The sequence below is a fragment of the Paroedura picta genome, chromosome 18 (assembly GCF_049243985.1).
Source record: "Paroedura picta isolate Pp20150507F chromosome 18, Ppicta_v3.0, whole genome shotgun sequence".
Classification (NCBI taxonomy): domain Eukaryota; kingdom Metazoa; phylum Chordata; class Lepidosauria; order Squamata; family Gekkonidae; genus Paroedura; species Paroedura picta.
In genome coordinates, this window is record NC_135386.1 from 8,908,056 (window position 1) to 8,933,136 (window position 25,081).

The 25,081-nt window shown below is 48.7% G+C and overlaps 1 protein-coding gene across 13 annotated transcripts in view; it reads right to left on the reverse strand.

Moving 5' to 3' along the window:
• Window positions 1-25,081, reverse strand: part of HOMER2 (homer scaffold protein 2) — a 91,024-nt gene that overhangs the window by 3,981 nt on the left and 61,962 nt on the right. Inside the window, exons 7-11 of one of the 13 annotated variants that reach the window (XM_077317761.1) lie at window positions 23,556-23,666; window positions 19,706-19,786; window positions 7,548-17,814; window positions 5,388-5,465; window positions 224-1,294 (exon numbers count right to left, since the gene is read on the reverse strand). In XM_077317761.1, the coding sequence (XP_077173876.1) occupies window positions 17,626-17,814; window positions 19,706-19,786; window positions 23,556-23,666 (381 nt within the window). In that variant the 3' untranslated portion in view covers window positions 224-1,294; window positions 5,388-5,465; window positions 7,548-17,625. Of the gene's footprint in view, window positions 1-223; window positions 17,815-19,705; window positions 19,787-23,555; window positions 23,667-25,081 lie in introns of all 13 variants that reach the window. The other 12 variants (XM_077317757.1, XM_077317764.1, XM_077317758.1 and 9 more) reach the window with 12 other exon arrangements.

The following is a 25,081-nucleotide window of genomic DNA, read 5'->3' on the forward strand; positions in this document are numbered from 1 at the left end:
TACCTCAAGGACCAGTGGGCTTTCCCTGGGCCTCAGCTTTAGCCCACACAGCATCCCAAGCCCAAGTGACCAAAATGACTCCTCAGTGGCCCACAGCCCATGCTTGCGCATGGTGCTTAAACAGATAACAGAGACGTGCTGTTGAGTTTTGCTGTTCCTTTGTCTGATAGGCTCTAGTTTGGGGAGGGAAAGGGAACTAATTCTTCAGCAGTTCCTCTCTTACCTTGCTGGCTGCTTCCAGAGGCAAGAAATTGGAGGCCGGCAGCATTCCAGTTTGGACTGTGGCATTTGTGCTGTAGGCTCCTCTTTTACTTCCTAGCATACAGGGAAAGGGGGAGATGGTGTAGCAGTTAAGAGAGTGAGCAGGAGGTCTCTGCTTCAAATCTCCCTTCCGCCAGGGATTCACCCCAAGACCTTCGACACATCACTCTGTGTCTCCGCCTCCCCCAGCAGTATGAGAACCAGTAGCTGCCTACCTTGCAGGGTTGTTGTGAAGAGTAGAAGTGGTTTGAAACCCCCCCTCCCCCCCAAAAAATAACACTCAATATTTTTTCCTTGCTTGGGTTGGAACAGGATGCAGAACCTGGAAGGGAACTGCAGGTGATTCTATTTGGAATCGGACAGGTAATTTGCCCCCTGCCAGGGTCTTCTAGGAAGCCCCCAGGGACTGCTGTTTCCTTTCAGCCACGGCAGTCGTGGCAGAAGTAAATCAGCTGGGTTTCTCTTCTCTGCATATGCGCCAACCCTTCCGCTGCCATGTTTGCCAGTCCTCGAGGCCAGGAAACTTTAAGATTAACTCAAGTGGCAGCAGGGGGAAAGGTGACTCTGAGATATAAAGCGTGCCACTGATACAAAATCTGGGTGCCCGCAACCACAAGCACGTGGGTCACTAGCTGGGCTCAAATCCAACCTGTCCAAAGTGCTCGCAAGGAGTGAAAAACGCCTGCAAGCATGGCTGCATTCAGAGCTTTTCAGTAGCATGTTCCGTGCAATACGGTCATGCCTCCAGTATTACTATTCCCGCTAAGCCCGCATCACAGAGCGTTTCAATTTGTATTGATTTAAATTCTTTAAAGGAGAGTTGCCTGCACGCTGCTTTCAGCTGCGGAGAGCTGTGTCCTCTGGCTGGCCTGGGGCCGATCAGCAGTTCTCCGCGGCCCTCCAAGTGACAACCGGACTCCTCTCCCCGGAGCCGTTTCTCCCGTCATCTTCCGCCCCAGGAGGAGAGACGTCAGCAGCGGCCGATTCCGCCGCAGCCAGCCTATGACCGAAGGCGCTAGGGGGTCCGCACTAACTAGTCGACACGGGGAGGAAATAAAATCGTGTCATTATTACTCAAAACTGAAGCTACGTTGACGCCAGTGCTGTTTCCAGTGCTAAATCTCGAAACAAATCGTAAGCGACTGAACACGATTAATCTCCTTTAGGAAATGTGCCCAAAATAAAACAGACTGACCCAGCGTTGTCACAGCTTGTATAAAATGAAAGGCAAATTGCGTTTCGTCATCACTGATTTCTCTTCAATGCATATGGTCAATGATGGGCCTGGAAGGGGAGGGGTCCCAGATAGGGTTGTGCGCTCCGATGCGGTTCGGCCGCTTCGATTATTGCCGAACCGCATCGGGCTGCACAACCCTAGTCCCAGGTGGGCGTGTCTAAAGCTCTGCCTCCCAACCATATTCTGCAGGATTATGCCACTTCTGGTGTTTCTTGAAGCCTGAATAATGTTTCAGGGGTTTCTCAGTGGTAAAAGATGTGAGAAAGGCTGCTTTAGGGTATTTTGGTATCCATATGGGCACTGGGCACTCTGCACCCTTTGGGACCCTTGGTGAAAGCAAAAGCCAAGCTGCCAGCCACAAGGAGAGAGACACATGTGCTGAAGTTCATTCTCCAACCCTGAAGCGCCTGCAAAGTGTCTTAGATGCAAAAGGCCACACAGACTTGTTAACAGTGGGTTAGTAAAGGATATTTAGCAAAACTGTTGGTAGTCACCTGTATGAAAGTGGGGGGTCTGTAAAGGATCACATGGGGGTCCAGTGCAGCCTTTCTCAACTTTTTTACTGTAGAAAAACCCCTTAAACATTCCTCAGGCTTTGAGAAACCCCAAAAGTGGTGGGATCATGCAGAATATGGTTGGGAAGCAGAGCTGTGGACACGCCCACCCGGGCCCCCCCCCCTTCCTGTCCCCATCATTGGCCATTTTGGGAGGGAGGAAGCAGATCAACCAGACCAATTATGGTCAAATCACCCAATACATTTTAAAATCTATATTAAAAATTTCGAGGGTCATCAGGAAACCCCAGGGTATCACAAAACCCAGTTCGAGAAAACCTGGTCCTTTGTTGATTCTCCTGTTGTTCTTTTTGGGTTCCCGACTGGGTCAGCAGCACATGCAAGTTGCCAAAGAAAAATCCAAGCTCTTTATTTGTATTAACTGGAGGCCAAATCTCTAGGGGATAGCCTCAGCCCTTTTAAAAGCCCTATTTCAAGCAGTATCCAGAACCATGAGTATCCCAGCCTGGCCTGTCTCTTTACTACTGAAGGTAGCCTTTGGGGGCATCCTGTCAAATAATTACAAAACCAAAACAGACCTGGTGGCATTTCAGTGGCATTTCAGCTTCTGATATTAGTTGAGTAGAAATGCCGTGCTCCACTGAGGTTAAAAACAAGAACAGAACCATCACCCAGGGCAACAAACAAGATGGCAGTTCAAGCTTCCACCCGACATTTCAGATCGCCAAGATTGTGCTCCGGGCCAGGGAGAGGTGATGGCCCTTCCAAGTAGCAGGAACTGGCCCAGCCGTGGTGGCAGTTTGGATTGGACAGCCCCGTTTGTTCAACACCACAATCCATTAACTGAAGACCATGAAGAAGAAGAGTTGGCTTTTATATCCCACTTTTCACAGCCCGAAGGAGCCTCAAAGCAGCTTACAATCACCTTCCCTTCCTCTCCTCACAACAGGCACCCTGTGAGGTAGGTGGGACTGAGAGAGCCCTGACAGGACTGCTCTGTGAGAACAGCGCTATCAGGATTGCGACTAGCCCAAGGTCACCCAGCTGGCTGCACATGGAGGAGCGGGGAATCAAACCCACATCTCCAGACTAGAAGCTGCTGCTCTTAACCACTGGAGTAACCTCACACAGTGTTGGGCCTGCAATTTTCTGCGCAACCAGAAACAATAATATACGGCGCAGCTTAAAATTCACTGCTAGAGACAGGCGTGCGAGTTTGGGGCTGCCACCTGCGGCTTCAAAGAAAACGCCATTTAGGAGCCTGCAGGCTTCACCCCAGAAAGCCCTCCACGTTTGACTTCTCCCTCTTTACATCAGAAAAAGAACAACGACACCATTTGGCTAGGCAGGATGAGGCACGGCTGGGCGGAGGAAAGGGGCGTGCGGGTTCAAAGCGGCGAAGAAGAGCAGGACGGGAAGGGGAGCGCTGCGGGAAACATCGCATCCGGCGCCACTGCAAACACCAAGCACAAGCACCAGTTTAATAATAGATGAAGATCAGGACCACAACGGCGTGGAAGCAAAATTTAATTTGGCCAGGGAGGGAGGACGGTAAAGGAGCCTTTCTCCTCTGAGAAAAACCCTTCTCGGTCCCAGGACTTCCCAATGCGAGAATCTAAGAGGAGTCCAGCTGATGCTGCCGGCATATAATTAAACAGGAGATGGGACTGAAGTTGCACAGATCTATTCCACTAGGGTCAGATTTGAGAGCCAGCCAGTGTGGCGTCGTGGCGAAGAGCGGCAGCCCCCAATCGGGAGGACCGGGTTTGATTCCCCGCTCCTCCACATGCAGTTCTGTCAGAGCTCTCTCTCTCCCGCCTACCTTGCAGGGTGTCTGTGGTGGGGAGAGGGAGGGAAGGCGATTGGAAGCCACTTTTGAGACTCCTTCAGGTAGCGAAAAGCAGGGTACGAAAAACCAGCCCTTCTCCTTCCTCCTGCAATCTCCTCTTCCATGCGAGGAAACCGCTTCCCTCTAGCTGAACAGATCGGTCCAATCCACCCCATCTGCCGCTCTTGAATCAATGCTATCTTTAGACGCAAAACATTTTCCTGCCGTCTAATTAGGCCCCCTTGCTTAGGTATTTATCCGTTTCAGCAACTGGCGTGTTATCGTGGCCTGCCAAAGCGATACGCCTTCCAAGGTCTTGGCACCAGATCCACCGGAATAAGCCATTTCTTACGAATGCAGCCCCTTGTAACAAATGAGCCACAGGATCAGCCACTGGCATTTGTACCCCCCTCTCTCCCGGCTCCATGGGGGTACGAGACCTGGAGCTGCCAGATGAGGCACCAGCAACGAACCCACCTCATGGAATGAATCACCAGCATCCCCCCCCCCAGCCTAGTCTTTTGCTCCGGGACCCAGGAAATGCAGAGGGGGTGAAAGACACTATTTGCCCCACCCTCTCCTCTGCTACAGGAGAATCTTTCTCGGCCTCTCTCCTGAGAATTTTCTGCTAAACATCTGGACGAAGGAGTTCCTGACAGTTTGTGGAACAGGCTTCCTGGGAGGGGGGGATCTCCTTCTTTGGAAGTTTCTCAGCAGAGGCTCAAAATGCTGATTGTATGAGCTTAGGCAGGTTGTGGGTGGGTGGTTGGGCAGGAAGGGATGGGACAGTGTCTCTTGTGGCCCTTCCTTGCGTACCCAGGGAATTGCTGGTCGCCACTGGGGAATGGAAGGTGAATTTCCTCCGAGCCAGGATGGATTCTGGAGATTTTTGGGGGGAGGGGAAGGGGGATCACTTGGGCATGAAACTGGATTCCTTGTAGGTGGGCAGGTAATTGTGAGTTCCTGCGTTCTGCAGGGGATTGGACCAGAGGGCACTGGAGATCCCTTCCAGCTCCATGATTCTATATCACCTGAAATCTTTTAACAAATTAAAATATATATATATATATATAAACAATGAATTAACTCCCACCCATTCGGGAGACCCTTCTAGGGCTGTCAAGAAACCCCAGGGTTTCATGAAATTCTTGTTGAGGAAGCCTGTTCTAGGGGTAAAGATGGTATATATATGCCCCTGCTTAGAGGAATGTCCCCTTTCTTGCACTACAGAGGTGGTGGTTGACCACAGGCCTCTCTGATGAAACTCACATCAACCGGTTAATGTCCTCTACAGCAGGGGTAGTCAAACTGTGGCCCTCCAGATGTCCATGGACTACAATGCCCATGAGCCCCTGCCAGCGAACGCTGGCAGGGGCGCATGGGAATTGTAGTCCATGGACATCTGGAGGGCCACAGTTTGACTACCCCTGCCCTACAGGGTCAATAATCCACTCTTTTAGTAAATAAATATTTCCTCTGGGTCGAATGAACTGAATTTATTCGGTCTGACTTTTGCCAGAGCGTCTACAAGAGAGATCAAACTAACCTCAACATTTGAGTCCAACGGCACCTTTTAAGACCCACAAATTTTTACTCTAGGTGTGAGCTTTGGTGTGCAGGCGCACTTCCTCGGACATGGCAACAGGAATCATCAGAGGGCGAATAGAAGGAGAGAAGAAATCAGCAGGAAATTAGTCAACTATAAAGGCCTCTGACGAATATGCAGCACATTGAAGATGTTTGTCACAATCCAATTATGCCCTGCTAGAATAACAGACTTGCTGCCACTCAAAAAAAAACAGAAGGGGGATAAAAACTAAGATTAACAGCAAGGTCATCAACAAGATTAACAAGGTCAAAAGCAAGGTCACCTTTGAACATGGGGGGCAATCTTTGCCGTTACACTAACTCTAGCATGAGAAGTGCTTCAAAATACAGCTCCCTGCTTCATTCTTAGTCTGGCTGATTAACGTTTTCTCCGCAGCAATGAAGGACGTAAAGATTCATCCAGCAGCAAACCTATTTAAAGACGGCCACCGAATCATAGAATCATAGAATCATAGAGTTGGAAGGGCCCATAGAGGCCATCTAGTCCAACCCCCTGCTCAACGCAGGATCAGCCCTAAGCATCCTAAAGCATCCAAGAAAAGTGTGTATCCAACCTTTGCTTGAAGACTGCCATGGAGGGGGAGCTCACCACCTCCTTAGGCAGCCTATTCCACTGCTGAACTACTCTGACTGTGAAAATTTCTTTCCTGCTATGGGAAGAGCCCCCAAATCATTTTTTTAAGCTTCAAGGACTCCCGGAAGTGATGTCAGCTGGCCACATGTCTTGGAAGTAACGTGTCATGGGAAGTGACATCACCTCCTGTATTAACAGGCAGGCTTGAGGAGGACGGTGGGAGGGAGAGCCTGGAAGTGGTTTAAGGCAAGAATACGCTGTGCAGAAGAGCCTCTTGTGGCGCAGAATGGTAAGGCAGCGACATGCAGTCTGAAGCTCTGCCCATGAGGCTGGGAGTTCGATCCCAGCAGCCGGCTCAAGGTCGACTCAGCCTTCCATCCTTCCGAGGTCGGTAAAATGAGCACCCAGCTTGCTGGGGGGTAAAGGGTCATGACTGGGGAAGGCACTGGCAAACCACCCCGTATTGAGTCTGCCATGAAAACGCTGGAGGGCGTCACCCCAAGGGTCAGACAGGGGTGCTTGCACAGGGGATACCTCTACCTTTACCTTTAGGCTGTGCAGAAACCACGAGGGAACTCACGCATGCTCAAAAGGGGGAACTATGACACAGCCCGTTCTCTGGCTTGCGGCCGAGTTAATTAAGGCAAGAAGAGAAAGGCTGTGGACCTCCAGGGTACTGTGGACCATTGGTTGGGATTCCCGGCCATAAACTTTGAAGCTCATTAAAGATATATATTTTTGCCTGTGCAAGGGGTGGTGGGCGGAATCAGGGTTTCACTCTGGCCTCCTTCTCCAAGCCGTGCTTAAAAGTAAAGCGTTTTGTCACGCAGGTCCAATCTGTCTTTGTTTGGAGTGGGTGATTCGGTATACTATAATTAGGAGGGTGCTTGCAGTGATGTTCCTCCTGTAGGCCGGCCACCATCACGGAGCGCTTCCGTCTCCATGGCAACAGTAGTTGCCTGGTTCCTCCAAGCATAGCTTTTTGGAACCAAGAGTTCAGGCCCCGATGCTCCGTTCCCCAAAGGCTCTTCCGGGCTTAGACCCAAGAACCGCCTCTGGCCACGGGTGGCACGACGTGGCCCTCCCCTCTTCATTTGGCATCCAGCAGAGGTCGAGTGTCACCGTCACCGTCAAAGCTTGGGATCGGGGACATTTGCAGAGGGGTTGCTCACCAAACAGGACCCAACTGGAACGACGCTTAAGCGCTCAGGAAACAAAAGATCGAGAGTCGACCCCTAGCTTGGTAGGGGGTTGCAACCACGCAAGACACCGTCCCGTGCAGGACCCATCCCACAATAATGCAATTATTATTATACGCATGCACAGCGGCCAAATCTTTGGTAGCCGGGGGGAGGATGTATGCATCATCCTGATAATTTTATTCTTAGAACTGCACTTCCTTGCGTGGCACAAGGCAGGTAGCAAGAAGCTTGAAAAACAGCTGATACCAGTTTAAACAAGCTTTAAAACAATCTTATATATATTCGATACGTTTAGGATTTAAAGCTTTTAAAAGGCTCTTACCTTTCGATTGAATTTGTAGCCTCGGGACACAACCGGGTTGAGAGGTTTTCCTTTGGGAGGATGGGTTTTCTGGTTGGGGGTCAGCATCCATGGATCTTATTCCCTAGCCCTGACTGACAGGACCCTGATTTCCTCTGGAAGAACACTGGACCTGAAGAAGAGTTGGTTCTTCTATGCTGCTTTTCTCTACCCAAAGGAGTCTCAAAGCGGCTTACATTCAGCTTCCCTTTCCTCTCCCCACAACAGACACCCTGTGAGGTGGGTGAGGCTGAGAGAGCCCTGAGATGACTGAAGAAGAAAAGTTGATTCTTATATGCCGCTTTTCTCTACCCAAAGGAGGCTCAAAGCAGTTTATAATTCCCTTCCCTTTCCTCTCCCCACAACAGACGCCCCGTGAGGGAGGTGGGTGAGGCTGATAGAGCCCTGATAGAGTCCAGCTGCCACCTGGTAGGCGTTCTTTTTAGATTACAGTCTGAGCAGTTTTCACCTTGGATTGGAGTTTTCACCTTGGATTGGAGATAAATATCAAATACTTGTTGAGGTTTGGATGCCAAGTGAGAGGAGCGTGATCTCTGGGAGCACCAAAGACTGTCAATGTGTTAAGTCTTACCCTTCCCAGAACGGCGGTTGAGAAGAAAGGAAGAAATCATGGCTCTTCTACATGCCCAGAAACACAGAAGAACAAGAGTTGGTTTTTATACCCCGCTTTCCGCTGTCCAGAGGAGTCTCAAAGCGGCTTCCAATCGCCTTCCCTTCCTCTCCCCACAACAGACACCCTGTGAGGTAGGAGGGGCTCTGAAAGAGCTCTGACAGGACTGCTCTGTGAGAACAGCTTTATCAGGGCTGCGACAAGCCCAAGGTCCCAACAGCTAGCCACAGTGATCCATGCAACGGTCACCTCTAGACTGGACTTCTGCAACTCGTTCTATGCAGGCCTACCCTTATCCCTGTTCTGGAAGCTACAATCCGTCCAGAATGCAATGGCTAAGGTTCTCACGGGAACACCCTGGAGGACCCACATCCGGCCCGTATTCCGGCAACTGTGCTGGCTACTAGTTGAATCCCAGATTGGGCTTAAGGTCTTGGCGATCACCTTCAAGGCCATACATGGTCTGGGCCTAGTGTATCTGAGGGACGTCTACTGAGTCCCCAGATCTGCCCGTACAGATCTGCCCATTAAATACATCAAGGGGCAATCCTGCATTGACCGATCTATGGGGTTACAATCACAGTTGATAGGTTAATGTTCAATCATGATTGTTGTTACTGCTAGTGCTCCTATCCTAAAAAGGTAAAGGTATCCCCTGTGCAAGCACCGGGTCATGTCTGACCCTTGGGGTGACGCCCTCCAGCGTTTTCATGGCAGACTCAATACGGGGTGGTTTGCCAGTGCCTTCCCCAGTCATTACTGTTTACCCCCCAGCAAGCTGGGTGCTCATTTTACCGACCTCGGAAGGATGGAAGGTTGAGCTGACCTTGAGCCGGCTGCTGGGATCGAACTCCCAGCCTCATGGGCAAAGCTTTCAGACTGCATGTCTGCTGCCTTACCACTCTGTGCCACAAGAGGCTCTTGCTCCTATCCTACTGTCTCCATTATTGAATTTAGATTGTATCTGTTCATGTTTTCTGTAAGCCACCTTGAGCCACAAGGGGTGGTGGTTAAATAAATAAACACACACACACCCCACACACACCGTGCTGCATCTGACGGGGACTCCAAAGGGCTGGAGAGAAAACCTTACTGTGCTTGGTATTGATATTATTCCTTGCTGAGATGATGCCTTTAAAGAGGACCTCTCTCACCATCCCTGTAGGTGACAGGAGGAGCTTGTAAGCTCAAAGAAAAGACGAGAACCGCCAAGGTTTTTAGTCACGGATGGACACGCTCAGGGCCTTTCTGAAGATTAAGGTTATACTCACCGCAAAAGTCTCCCGCTTTCTGTTCAGATCCTCCCAAGCCACCGGCATGAGCATCCAGCCAATTCCGCACGAGTCTGTCTTCAGTCACCAAACCTGCATTTTGACAAAGAGGGCAAGGCTGAGCTCTCAAGCAGAGTCTTTGTTCACTTGTAAAACAAAGGGAGAACCAAGCACTTTGGCAGAACGTATAATTAAAAAGTCTGCAGATTTCTCTTTGGCTGGGAAGCGTGGGCCCAGGAAAACCTGACGTTTCCAGCAGTCGCGCTCCATAGGCGAACCTTGATATTTTAGGTTCTGCTCAGATTTTAGCTGTGTCTGGCACCATTCGGGACTCTTCCCCTTAGCATAGCTGCACTGGAAACTTTGTCAGATTGCAAACTGGTTTGCCAGCGGTGCCGGCAGTGGCATGAATAGTAAATAATTTACAAATATTAACTTTGAGTTCAACGTTCTTCCAAGTAGCACAGGCACACATAGTCTCCTCTCGTTTCATCGTCCCTGAACAACAACCCTGAACGGTAGACCAGGCTGGCCGGCCCAAGGTTATCCCATGAAGAGTGCAAGATGTGTCTCACCGGGGCAATCAGGTACGCTCTAACCCAGGGGTAGTCAACCTGTGGTCCTCCAGATGTCCATGGACTACAGTTCCCATGAGCCCCTGCCGTTGGAGCTCAAAACCCTCCAAAACCAAAACCAAGCTGATTACATAAGCAATAAAAAAAAAAGAAATACATACATGAATAAAAATCTAATTTGCACGTTATCAGCATTGCATTCTAGGAGGAATATTAGGGGTCACGAGCACCTATGAGAAAATATTTTTAATGCCAGTTTCTTTGTAACCAACTCCAACGGCGTTCCCAATGAAGAATTCTTAAATGTCTTTTTTATTATTCCTTTTTTGCTCTATGATTAGGACTTGATTCAAGATGGGTCAAGCCAAAACGGTATCCAGACAATTGACCCATTTTCAAACAGCAATCTTTCCTCAGTGGCCTTTCCGTCTATATATCATCTTACAATGAGAGCAGCTCATCTCATTTCAATCCTCAATCAGCAATTTTTTGGTATAATTTGTTCATAGGCTCTTACCAAGTACTGGGGATCCGGGTCATTAAAGGCAAGGTGATGGGTAAATTATCTGGATTCCGTTTTGGCTTGACCCATCTTGAATCAAGTACTAATCATAGAATAAAAAGAAACAATAAAAAAAGACATCTCAGAATTCTTTATTGGGAACGCCATTGGAGTTGGTTTCTTCCTCTTCAGTTTACCATTACGGACCAACTTGCCTTCTTTTGCTAGTTTATTTGTAACAGCAGGAACATCGATACCAATTATGTGAGAGATAAATTCGGGCATACTTACAGCTCTGGGAAATGTCTGTATATACTGCCCATTCAGCTGGTCTGCACAGGAACCTGCTACAGGGATGCAAAGAAATAGGACCCGTTGCTTTGAGATCAGGAAGATCCAAGGAGGTTTTCTCCGGGACAGGACTCTGAAAAGCGAGGCTGCCTGACCAAAACTGGACTGCCAGGCATACAGGTGCAAAAAGCAGTTTCTGAACCTTTCCTAAATTGAATACACCCATCCACACAACACCTTGAAAACACCCATCACATTGTCCTTCCCTTCTTCGAAGGAGCTCAGAGTGACACAGAATCATGAAACTAGAGTGGCTGGAAACACACCTGACTGTGTCTGTTTCCCTAACCCAGGAGCGGGGGTGGGAGGGGGGAAGAGAGACCGTAACAAAAGGCAGCTGTTAAACCCCAGCTGGGAGATTTGCTGTAAGCACAAACCAGACCTTGTACCTTGCTACCAGAGTCCTCTGATTCAACTCTGTGTTCCATTCAAGGCTTTATTTTATTTTTAAAATCCTCCCAGTATAAAATAAAGCAACAAAGAATATATCATTTCGGAAAATCGGAACTTAGTCCAATCACAAAGACACAGAAGGTTAGTTTTTTTTAAACTTAAACTATATATATTTTTACATAAACAACTCTATCGTACAATAAAATCAGATAAAAATCACAAAAAATATGTTCCATAAAGAAAAAAAAATCAAGTATCTCTTTCAAATATATAAAAACAGCATTTACTGATAACTCAGATAGGCTGCAAAACTTGGATGGCTATTATTTAGTGACTTGGAGATTTCTTTTTGATTAAAAATACTTATTCACCCTAGACAAATAACAAGGGAAAAGGCAATTTCACATCAAATCCCGCAAAAAATGAAACCATATATTAAATATTTTAGATCTGGACCCCGCAAAAATGTACATTTTAATTGCACCAGTGTTTCTCCACACTGTTGAATTTAGCCGGTCAGTCACTAAACCTGACTTGAAACAGTAAAAAAACAGTTTGCAAATTCATTACTAAAGGCTCATCTTGGTTTTAAAACATTTTGGTATAGCAAAATCACACTAAAAGACTCTCAAATTGTGAACTACAAGGAAGGGTTATGCTTGAAATCTTTTAAAAGTGATGTGCTCTGTATGTCAAAAATGGAATTTTGGGCTCTATTTGATCTGGCTGTTAAATTCTTCACCAATATCAGCCACCCACCTGCCCAGACTAGAAATCAAATTGTAGGGTTGGTGGGTTCTGCTTAGTTGGAATATGGCTAAAAGTAATTATTGCTAACGAGAGATTTGGAAGAAAAAAAAACAGAACTAGACTAATTCACTCCAGTACCTACACCACCAAAGCCTTCACCATTCAAGTAACATCACGTTCCTCAACAGAAGAAGAAGAAGAAGAAGAAGAAGAAGAAGAAGAAGAAGAAGAAGAAGAAGAAGAGTTGGTTCTTCTATGCCACTTTTCTCTACCCGAAGGAGTCTCAAAGCGGCTTATATTCGCCTTCACTTTCCTCTCCTGCTGCAGTCCAACACGCAGCCAAGCATGCTTAACCTATTGAAATCAACAGACTCAAGAATGCTCCGCTCCATCCCGGACCACGGCCACATACCTAGAGCCAGATTCCATTCACTTCACGGGGACTGAGGACCCTAGCCCAATCCTTTACACAAGCACAGCTTCAGGAATCCATCCGATGCTTGTTGTGAACCCACGAAACTGAGTTGTATGGTTTTGTGTGGTCCACCCAGCCACATACTGGCCTCTGCCACCAAGGCTTCAAAGCAGAGGTCCCTCCCTGGCCATCTAACAGAAATCCTTTTGCTGGAAATGACAGGGATCAAACTTGGGATTTCCTGCATGCTTGGCTTTCTTCCACTGAGCTATGAATCCTTCCATGGAGGAACAAATCAATTCAGCTCTGCTGCTGGTCAGCAACCATCTCATGCTAAGAGACCCCGTAGAGCAGGGGCCACCAAAATTGTAGTCCATGGACTACAATTCCCATGAGCCTCTGCCAGCATGTGCTCATGGGGATTGTAGTCCATGGACATCTGGAGAGCCACAGTTTGGCCACCCCTGCCGTAGAGTGAAGAAAGCCAGGTTGCCAACTGATTAAGGCAGTAAACTCAGCAGGGCTACACAAGTCCCTTTGGCTAGATTCAGATGGCCCTATTATTCCCATCATGACCGCAGTTCGAAGCCGCATGAAGCTTCTTTCATGTACTGACTCCCAATAAGACATATTTCTGATCTCGTAAGAGCAGCTTAAGCATATGTAGGATCGGGACTCCCCTCTCGCCATGGGGAAAGAGCCTCACTCTGCCAGTCAGCTGCCAACAGGTTTCATGCAGCCATTTGCATGATTTGGGCGCTCCTAAGCAGCCTTCTGGGGAAGCAGCACTGAATCCATGGGAAGGATGTCCCGAGAACATGGACAGATCTCTACAGACTCACAGGGCGCAACATTCCCAAGGCAACACCGCTGCAACCTGTAAGCTGGGCTTATCTCACCACATCTACATCCTAGGCCTAGTCTGCATACAATAGATAATGCACTTTCAATGTGCTTTCGCGGCTGGATTTTCCTGTGCAGAACAGGGACAGGGATCAAACTTGGGATTTCCTGCATGCTTGGCTTTCTTCCACTGAGCTATGAATCCTCCCATGGAGGAACAAATCAATTCAGCTCTGCTGCTGGTCAGCAACCATCTCATGCTAAGAGACCCCGTAGAGCAGGGGCCACCAAAATTGTAGTCCATGGACTACAATTCCCATGAGCCTCTGCCAGCAGGGGCTCATGGGAATTGTAGTCCACGCACATCTGGAGAGCCACGGTTTGGCCACCCCTGCGTATGGTGCATATGATCATACACTACTGAAGGGTTACGTTTTCTTCTGTGTTATAAAGCTCGATGTCCGAATATTCCGCCAGCCCTGTTATGACCGTAGGAGATGGCTTCTGGCCAAATAACACCCTGAAAACAATATCCTTTTTCCTGCAAAAATGTGTGTTCTTGCTTGTCGATCGCTATGGTTATAGAAGAACGCAAATGCATTTCCCCTTCTAAATTGCATAAGCACGCCGGATGTTTGATTTTACGGGCTAGAAGCATAAATGATACACTTTCATTTTATCCATTTAAACCTCATAGGAAAGTATTGCATATAGTTCAGTTTTCTGTTCCTCTCCCGCCCGCCTACAGCATGTGGTGCTCCCCACAAGGCTACGAAACATCCAGAAATATCACATCTCTGTTCCTTAGTCAAGGCTTGCCCAAGTACTTGGATTAGAAAACCCCAAGGATTCTTAGGTAGAGGCAAGTCATGGCAAATCTCTAGTCTTGAAAGCCTTAAGGCACGCTTTCTCAACCCGGAAGGGTTTCCCAAATGGGTAGGAGTTATTTATTTTTTAATATGTTTTAAATTGGTTAACCCTTTATCAGGAGATATGACCATATATAGTCATGCTGGCCCCTCCTTCCCAGAATGGCCAATGATGGGCTTGGAGTTTTAAATTGGTTAACCCTTTATCAGGATATATGACCATATATAGCCATGCTGGCCCCTCCCTCCCAGAATGGCCAATGACGGGCCTGGAGTGAGAGGGAAGGGGAGGGGCCTCAGGTGGGCGTGTCCACAGCTCTGCTTCCCAACCCTATTCTGCGTGATCCCACCACTTCTGGGGTTTCTCAAAGCCTGAAGAATGTCTCAGGGGGTTCTCAACAACAAAGTAGTTGAGAAAGGCTGCCTTATGGGGTCCCCCAAATCAACGGTGACTTGGACACTTCAGATGCACATTCGAATCACAGAGTTGGAAGGGGCCTCATGGGTCATCTAGTCCAACCTCCCTGCCCTATGCAGGACACTCACATTGTTTAACTCTTCTTTCTTGAGCCTCTCTTGTTTTCCACGGGCTTGATGGAGTCTTAGCCTCTTGCTCTAGGAGGAGGTGACCAACAGCCACCGGAGACCCCTCTGCAGGTCTCCCCCGTCCCCTGCCCATCTGGCACAGCGGAGTGCCGTATTTAATGCTGGAAAACGCTCCTTCGCTACAGACATCTCACAGTTCAAAAATGCATCCTAATGCGGGGCTCTCCGCAGAGTAGAACAACTGGCAATGAAGGAGGAAGGAATATAACCCAGATCAACGTTCACCCCCGGAGGAGCTATGCTGAGCTTCCGCCCAGCCACTTTCCCTCCTGCAGGAACGAACGCCGACTTCTAAATCGTTATCGTCAGTCTCACTACTTTGTGTGTCGAGAAAGGAGAACAATCGCAAGCACGCCCCGACCACTTGTAGGCAGACAGATTCGTGTTGTGCTACCGTTTTCTTTTTCTTTTTTGCAGTGCAGATTTTTGTTTATTGTGGTTGGAGGGTGCTTGCGACTGGGATGCCTCTGGAAAGACAAAAAAAAAAAACAACAACAACACACAAAACACAACTCAGGCTGCCGGGAGCGTACCGGCCCTGAGGCTTTTTCCTGCAGCGCTAGAAGTGGTTTGAAGTGGAAGGGTCTCAGGAAACGGAACGGAAGGTCGAGCGCACCCTCCAAGAGCTGAAATCCCTGTCCTTGAATCCCAGCGCTTCTGCCTTAGAGAAGAGCCGAGTTCAAGAGCTGTGCAGCAGCACAAAGCGAAGAGGACTGGAAAAATGGCTGATGTAAACAGAGCAGGGAGGCGCTGGCTTTTTACGCACTGCTTCGGGAGCAATTAAATTCGCTGGCATGAGATGTGACTCTGTGCGCGCTGCAAATCAGGTTTTCTCAACCAGGGTTTCGTGAAGACTTGGGGTTTCTTGAGAGCCCTGGAAGGGTTTCCCAAATTCTGGAGTTAATTATGTTTTCATCTGTTTTTTAAAAATGTGTTAATATATGGTCATGTTGACCCGCCTTCCCTCGAAAATGGCCAGAGATGGGCCTGGAAGGGGAGGGGGCCTGGGTGGGCGTGTTTTACAGCAATGCTTCCCAAACATATTCTGGACGATTGCACCACTTCTGGGGTTTCTCGAAAGCCCGAGGAACGTTTCAGGGGTTTCTCAACACTAAAAACGGGGAGAAAGGCTGCCCTCCCACCCCTCTAACAAGACAGTCCTTTGAGAGGTACAGGGGTGTCTCAGAATAAGCACGGGGAAGGTGGGGTTGGGCCCCAGAGATAAATCAGGTTCTGCCACTGCACAGCGTGTTTGATTTTGCCCTCTCACTGGGTGCTACGCGTGGCCGACTAAAATCTTTACCCGGATTTGCAAAGAGATTTTGGATTTAGGCGACGGTTTGCTAGTTAGTTTCCGCAAGCGGCAATGAAGACTTTGGGAGGGGGGGAGGAAAGCCCTCCGGCATATTAGAATGTTATTGTCTGTTTCTTATTATTATTATTACTGTTACCTTTCATTCATTATAACCAGTCAGTTTAATGCATGGTTCTGTTCTGTTCCATGAGAACCGCCCTGAGCCTTAGGGGGAGGCGGCATACAAATGCAATAAAATAAAATTAAAAAATAAATATCAGCGTCACAACGGCCTAGAAAGGTGCTGCTACCGGGCCCGTATTGGGCGTGGGGAGAAGTAATACCAGGCTTCCTGAGAAAGGTTTTGTTGGCAGAGTGCCCCCCCCCTTCCGCAAACATAGAAAACCGTGCCTTTAGGATTGCCCTGGGAAGGAGATACACAGAGAGGCCCCCTACACCCTACACCCTACACCTCTTGGCTTTCTCTCATAATCTGCTTCCAAAAAACCCCACCCAGTGGCCAGCAGTTTAACCTCTGCCCTGAGACCCGTTTTCCACGTCAGGGCTTAGGACCAAAAGACGGCAGAGAGGACACAAAGGAGGAGAAAAAGAAGAGCTGGGCTTTATACCCCGCTTTTCCCTGCCCGGAGGCGTCTCAAGGCGGCTCTCGGTCGCCTTCCCAAGGAGAAGAAGGGAAAAGCCACAATTCTCCACGTTCTGATAGGGGGTATAGATGTTATTACACCAATTGAAACTGAAGAGGACGGAGGACAGGAAATTCTCCACAAGCTTTGAGCATAGAGGGGTGGGTGATCCTATCTGAAGCGTACAGACCAATGATACAGCAGTCTGGCCACTTATTAAGCATGAGAGATCTCCTGGCTACTACAAGCCCATGGCCTCGCTCCTTCAGGTTAGATGTCACTGTCCTGCAGGTGTGAGCTTACAAGGCGATGCCCATTCTGGGCTTGGCGGTAGTTATTGGGAAGGCATCTCCCCCCAAGCCCCCTGACCCCGCTGGAAATCTTGCTTCACCCTCACTGCAGTCTGCTCTGCAAAAAAGAGGGGAGAAAGCAGCATGGGGTTTGATAATCCAGATCGGGAAGGGTGGGGAGGGGGGGGGGCAAACAGAAGACTTGCTTCTTGTTTCTATGGTTTCAGCACCAGCAGCCCTTAAGACGTAAAAAAATTCCCCGCGACGACTAAACTGCTTATTCGTTTTAAGGTAGATCTGCGTCCCTTTTCCCCTCCATCAAGATCCTCCCCCAGCTGGTAGATAAATCCTCAAAGGCCAGAAGAGCAAGAAATTAGTTCCTACGCTCAAATTCGGAAGGAAAAAAGGGAACGGGGGGGGGGGGGGGGGAGCGAAGAGCAAATTTTTTGGAAGAGAAAGAAAAGGAAAAAAAAATGGATCATACCTCTATATACAAATTGCATTGCAAACTAGTGGAATAATCGAATCGCCGTTCGGGGAGGAGACAATTTAGGTGAAACAGCACACCCCGCCCCCCCCCCCCCCCATGTTCGATTGACAAATCCCCCCCACCCCCCCACCCCCCCTTAGTTGTCAATGCCCAGTTTAGAGAGTCCTTGCCGGAAATCGTGCAATTCATCGATCTTTCCGTCCAGTACATCTAAAAAAGTCTGTAAATCAGTCTTAAGGGAGTTCTGTCTGTGTCGGCTTTCCTCCACCTCCGTCTGTAGAGCTCGGACTTTCTCCTCGAGGTCCTGGTTCCTTATTTCGGCAACCTTTGGAAGAGAAAAAAGTTGCAGGGGGGGGGGGGTAAAAATCTCACACGATTACAAGAGCAACCTCACATCGCCTGCTTCTCTCCCTCTGCCCCTCCCCTCCCCGCATCTTTATTACAGAACCCCTGCTAAGCACACCTGCAAGCCGAATTCTGTCAAGCCTTTATCATTTTAATCTCAGGAGCTCAGGAGGAGATGGATTAAGGGGAAGAGACGCTCTGCGTTCAGTTATGTCAGGAGGGACACCATCTTAAAAGCCGGCTGGAAATTCCGCACCTCGCTCTGCATGCATGAAACATTTCAGATGGGGTTCTCGCCATTATCTGTGGGGGGTTGGCGTTTGGCCTGGACAAAATCTCACCTAAAAATGTGGGCCTTTATTGCAGGCACGCACATATATTTTGAGCCCTTCCCTTCAGCGGAAGAGGAAGAGTTGGTTTTTCTCTACCTGAAGGAGTCTCCAAGTGGCTTACATTCACCTTCCCTTTCCTCTCCTCACAGCAGACATCGTGAGGGGAGGGGAGGGCTGAGGGAGCTCTGAGAGAATCATAGAATAATAGAGCTGGAAGGGACCTCCTGGGTCATCTAGTCCAACCCCCTGCAATATGCAGGACATTCACATCCCAATCGCTCATCCACTGTACCCTGCCACCCCCTTGAACCTTCACAGAATCATAGAATCATAGAGTTGGAAGGGACCTCCTGGGACATCTAGTCCAACCCCGTGCACTATGCAGGACACTCACAACCCTATCGCTCATCCACGCTAACCTGCCACCAGAGAAAAACTGCTCTTAAACACTACACCAAGCTGAGCAAGCATAAAAGCCAGAAAGAAAAATCAAGTTTCTCCAATAATGGAGTTAACTTTTTAAAAAATACAGTGATAACCCACCCACTCTGAGCCCAATACATGGCTAGTCTGAGAGTGGTGGTATAAAATGGGGGTATAAAATGGAAGAAATAAATGTTCAGATTTATTTTTTTTTAACTCAAAAGGAAAAAAACAAACAGTTTTGCTGAGTCCCATAATGGTTAAAGAGTGTTCTGCTAGACTCACACAGTGGTTTTTCAGGATAGAAAAGTTGTTTTTTTATACCCTGCTTTTCACTGCCTGAAGGAATCTCAGAGTGGCTTACAAGACCGTTTCTGCACTGGAGGTTTCATGCTGGGCTGCAGGCTGGAGTTTTAATCATGGCAGGTTGCCCCACCTCTTCCTGCACCCACACAGGGGAGCTTTTGGCCCAGTGTTCCTCATCTGCCCCCGATTTGTGCTTCTGCACGGGAGCTGGGGCAGTGAAGTTCCCAGTGCATAAACGGTCCAACTGTCTTCTTTTCCCCTCCCCAGAACAAGCACCCTGTGAGGTAGGTGTGCCTGAGAGAGCTCTGATAGGACTGCACGGTCAGAACAGCTCTATCAGGACTGTGACGAGCCCAAGGTCACCCAGCTGGCTGCACGTGGAGGAGCGGGGAATCAAACCTGCCTCGCCAGATTAGAAGCTGCCACTCTTACCCACTACCCCACGCTGGCTCTCAGGAAGGAAAATGTCCTTTTGCTGTGCTGACAGGGGCTTGGCCATCCCAAGACACTTTCGGGGGCTGAGACAGAAGGGTCAAGCTCCCCTCCACCACCCCCTTTGCAGGGGTGCTGCACCCAAAATCCGGTGCTATGGAAGCCAAAGGAACACGCTTATACTGTGTGCCAGGCCGATGAAATCAGTTTCATACCAAGGTGGTTGCAGTTCATGCAGCAAGAAGGAACATGCAGGGCCTGCTTCAAATTTCAATGCAAATGCTCACGACAGCAACAATACTCGCTCCGTGGCTTGCGCTTTTTTAACATGTCACCTGTGGCTCTTCTGAGCATTGCCTCCCCCAACGTTCTAAATACCTGCAGTTTCTGAGACACTGATTCGCATTCTTGCATGAGCTGTGGAATGACTTCACCCTGTTTCCGAAGATCTTCAAGTTCCTAGAGAGAGTAACATAAAATATGGAAGTAATATAATTTAACTGAGGCAATCGATTTTCTAAAAAACAAACAAAACCCCAAACAAAACCAGAAGCAAACCACAAACCACAGGAAAAGCTTATTTTACAAAGACCTCTTAAAAAGAGCTTAAGCAAAACGATTGTGAGGCAAGAAAGCAAGAAAATAAAAAGTTTGTGCTCCTGGAGGATATGAATTGTTAATGCATTAAATGAGAAAATGGTTTGTTTTGAAGCTACATTCTCTTCTCCCTCTCCCCATCCCGATTACGTCGCCACTAGCTCAGCATGATCCAGTTCCGAGAAACCAGTGCTTTTTTATTTCATTAAATTACTAACACCTACATATCAAAATTATGTCGCACAAGGAAAAATGTGCAGACAAAATAAATGTAAAGACTAACATTGCCAAGCATAGCTCTTGTGAGAGCATAGCCCAATAGGCAGACTTTGTTGAAGAAAATCTCTTTATCGAAGATATCTCAAAACCTTTGCTAAGACTAACTATCCAGAATCCATTACACTGTTTTAACCTTGGTTCTTCCCCCACCAGCCTGCCCATTTGGGTGCAAAACTCTCCAGACATCACCACCCTAGCCAGGCCAGAAAGACACAGATAGACTGCCCCACACATTTCCCCACACATCAAAGTATTGCATCCAGAATTCCGGATGCTAGCTACACTATTCTAAATCCGCTACAATCCACACCTAAGTCAATCAATAACACAGGGTGAAAAGCAGGGGAAAACAACAAACGGCAAAAGCAAGACGGCATGATTTTGATAGTTCTGCCCTTCCAAACTGATAGCTTTAGAAAGGCTTAGCTGTTTAGGTTCTTCTGAGCTGGGAACTCCCGGACCACATGTGTCAACCAGCCATATTGATTTGTAACTTGTGAACTGGCCCTTAAGCAGACAGCATTTATCACCTGTCTGAAGGTGGCAGCCATCAGTTTGACAGGGGAGCTCCTCCCAAGGAGTGTGGGGTATACATTTCTCTGCGGCTTGCCAAGATTTGCAACAGAATCACAGAGCTGGAAGGGGCCACAGAGGCCTACTCAATGCAGGGTCAGCCTCAAGCATCCATGAATCATAGAATCATAGAACCATAGAGTTGGAAGGGGCCATACAGGCCATCTAGTCCCACCCCCTGCTCAACGCAGGATCAGCCCAAAGCATCCTAAAGCATCCAAGAAAAGTGTGTATCCAACCTTTGCTTGAAGACGGCCAGTGAGGGGGAGCTCACCACCTCCTTAGGCAGCCTATTCCACTGCTGAACTACTCTGACTGTGAACATTTTTTCCTGATATCTAGCCTATATCGTTGTAGTTTAAACCCATTACTGCATGTCCTTTCCTCTGCAGCCAATGGGAACAGCCTCCTGCCCTCCTCCAAGTGACAACCTTTCAATTACGTAAAGAGGGCTATCATGTCCCCTCTCAACCTCCTTTTCTCCAGGCTGAACATTCCCAAGTCCCTCAACCTATCTTCATAGGGCTTGGTCCCCTGGCCCCAGATCATCCTCGTTGCTCTCCTCTGTACCCTGATGAAAACGTTAGCTGGTGCAAGATATGGCAGTCCGTTTGTCACCAGGGGCTGAAGTGGAGAAGTGTTGTAGCAGTCCTGAAGTCCTTTCATTGGTCTCTTGTTATGTGTTGCTGCTTACTTCATCTTCATGATCTGGGCCCTGGACATAGCTGAAGGACTGCCCCTCTTGTTGGGAGCCTGTGTATCAAGGGAGTTCCTCAGAACTGAGTCCCAAGGTCTGTGACCTTGCTCTTGAAAATTACACATGACCTCAGTCTTTTCTGCTGAAGAACAGCCTCCCAGAAGGAATAAGGCAGGTGACCCCCCACCCAAGAGAGCTTCTGGCAAAGTTGGAAAGAAGAGGAGGAGGAAGAGTTGTTGTTGTTTTTTTCACCCTGCTTTTCATTGTCCGAAGGACTCTCAAGGAGGCTTCCATTCTCCTTCCCTTCCTCTCCCCAGATAGAGTTTATTCTTATATGCCGTTTTTTTCTACCCGAAGGAGTCTCAAAGCGGCTTGCAATCACCTTCCCTTTCCTCTCCCCACAACAGACACCCAGTGAGGGAGATGAGGCTGAGAGAGCCCTGATATTCCTGCTCAGTCAGAACAGCTTTATCAGTTCTGTAGCCAGCCCAAGGTCATCCAGCTGGCTGCATGTGGGGGAGCGGGGAATCAAACCCGGCTCATCAGATTAGAAGTCTGCACTCATAACCACGACACCAAGCTGACTCTCTGTGAGGCTCTCTGGGAGACACCCTGTGAGGTAAGTGGGGTTGAGAGAGCTCTGACAGGACTGCTTTGTGGGAACAGGACTGGGACTAGCCCAAGGTCACCCAACCGGCTGCATGTGGAGGAGCGGGGAATCCAGCTTGAAGGTTATGGCTTTCGATGGTCTCCAGAGCATGAGCATTTCAAAGACGCCTGCCCTGCTGTGCAGGCCCCGTGCAGAGCTGGTCTTCGGAGCCGAGAATAGACTATGTTTGGTTTCCTTTGCGCTAATCAGGAGCTCGCTTGTGTCGGAACATGGTCTGAAAAGCAGCCAGGGCAGCCCTCTGCAGCGAGCCGAAATGAAGCCTGTAATATTCATGAGCCCCTACTCTGGCTGAGTGGGAGTCTTTGAAAGTTACAAAATGCAGCTCATTATGAAATGCCATTAGCCGGGAAAGGAGCGAGGAGGAAGATGGCCGTTCTCTTTGAAACCGGCTGCTGAAAGGCATTTATCACCTCCAATCATGTCCAGGGACTGACTGGAAGCACTTTTAACAGGTCTGGATTGTTAAAAGCATCAGCTGTGCTGATTGTGTCCAGATCACGGGAGGAGATGGTATCGCTTTACTCTGCTCTGGTTCGGCCTCACTTGGAGTGCCGTGTTCAGTTTTGGGCACCCCATTTGAAGAGGGATGGAGACAAACTGGAGCGTGTCCGGAGGAGGGCAACAAAGATGGTGAGGGGCTTGGAGACCCGAATCAGACTCTGCCTTGACTGATGAAATCACTATAACCGGGAATTCACAAAGCACATGATAAGTCCGATGGGAATTTGGGACTGCATCCGGACAGGCGAATTTTAATGCGGAAATGGACGGAAAAGCCAGACCTTTAAAGATGCAAATCCGAACAATATTGCAAGCATGGAAACAGCCTGAGTGAGACCCACTGCAGAGCGGACACGGATCCCAACTAAATTGGCAATTTCTACCTATTCTTCCTTCCTGCAATAAAGCCCCACCCCTCATGCTATTTTGAAAGATCCCTTATTGACAGGAGCAGCATACTGTGGAGGCCAGAAGGCTGCAGCGGGCAGGGGAGGACAGGACAATTCCATTCTGCCCCTGGGAAATTTAGCCGGGATCCCCCCCTAAATCTCACAATCTCCCTCCTACCACACTCACCACTCCTACACTGGTACCGGTCTGTTTTCCCAGCACGCCCTTCCCTGCTCATTTTGGGAAATGAAATCATCATTCCACACCCTTCCAATGAGCCTCCCCTACATTTTTGAAAAAAAGGATTGTGACTCAGATTGAAAGGACGGAGTGTGGGCCTCTGACAGCCCCGACTGTTTGCAAAAATTATTCAGATGCCTAAACCCGATTAAGCGTCAGAAGCCGACCAACTTGTTGGGGCAACCCGCAGCGATGTTAACAGGAGAAAAGCCTGCTATTCCCCCAAAGACACGGAGAACCAGTCTGTCGCCTTTCCCAATCAGGCTCTTGGTTTTACGTACCAGCTCCTTGTCCTGAAGTTCCGCTTCCAGCTCCTGGAGGCGTCTGCTGAGCTGCAGATTCCGTTCGCGCTCCTTATCGATCTCGCCGCATTGCTCTTCCAGCTCCTCGATCTTCAAAGAAGACACAGCCAGCCTAAGTTCCCACTCTACCAGACAGCCAGTCTTTAGAGCTGCTAGTGCCTCACTTGAAATACATACTTCAGAGCCTGCTAGATTCTGTGCTCAGAGTCTGGAACAGCGCTGTGTGCTTTGGTGCAGTTTGGCCTGCCCGAGGTGGCCAGTGGCACGGCACGGAGAGGCACTGCAGCACTGGCCTCCTACAAGCCGCTCTGGACTTCGGTGATTGCCGAGTTGGCCGAACCATGCCCAAATGGACAGCCCTATTCTGGAGCCTTCTCCCCTAATGCTCCTAACGAGAGGGAACCGGCCAGGAGTGGCTGAGATTTCTTGGGTGCCCCATAAAGAGCTCTGCCAGGCAGAGAACTGGCATGACATTGGGATAAGATCCCTGTGCCCCCGCCCCATTTGGGTAGCCAGTCCCAAAGCTTAAATCCCCACTAAGCCATCAGACAGCTGGGCCACAAACATAGAGCTGGCTTTCTCAACCAGGGTTTTGTGAAACCGTGGTTTGTTGGTTTTTTTGATGGCCCTGGAAGGGTTTCCCAATGAGTCAGAGTTAATCGAGTTTTAATATCGTTTTTAAAATTTGTTAAACATTCGTATTTACTGAAGAACTGCCCACCCCCTCCCCGAAGTCGGGAAAATACTGCACACAACTCCAGCGCTGAAGAGAGGTGAGCTTTTGGGAAAAACTGGCTCGCCTATGCTTAGTTACGCTTAGTTATGACCGCCGTTATTAGCGGAAACAGAATTCCACGGCCGTCAGCAGACCTCTGCCAGGAACATGCGGGCCAATTAAAATCCTTTGATCGATGGTGCTGCATTATTTTAGTGACAGTACAAACTACTATTCTTGGATTGCAGTTTTAAAAAGAGAAAGAGAGAGAGAGAGAGAGAGAGAGTTCTAAATTGACACCTCTCTGCCGTTCTACTCTGCCTGCCGCTTACATACCATGTGTCAACGGGGGGAAAAGAGGCACTTAGCTCCGTCTTGGGCAGCTGAGATCGTAATCCGATTTGTACCTTCTAGCTGTTCTGACATTATCACACCCCACAGTAATCCCTGCTTAGGATCCCTGAGCAGCAGTAGGATATGCGGGGGTGAGTGCTTTTTGAAAATTATGATGTTCATGCTTGAATAAGGATGCCATAAAGCAGGGGTAGTCAAACTGCGGCCCTCCAGATGTCCATGGACTACAATTCCCATGAGCCCCTGCTGGCGCAGGGGCTCATGGGAATTATAGTCCATGGACATCTGGAGGACCGCAGTTTGACTACTCCTGCAATAAAGGATCACAACAGATGCTCAAGGAATGTTTTTCCCTGCACTTGCCCTTTGGGTTCGGAGATTAATTCGACAGGGATGATGTTTTGATTCTCCATCACATGGATGTGAAGCCAGGAGG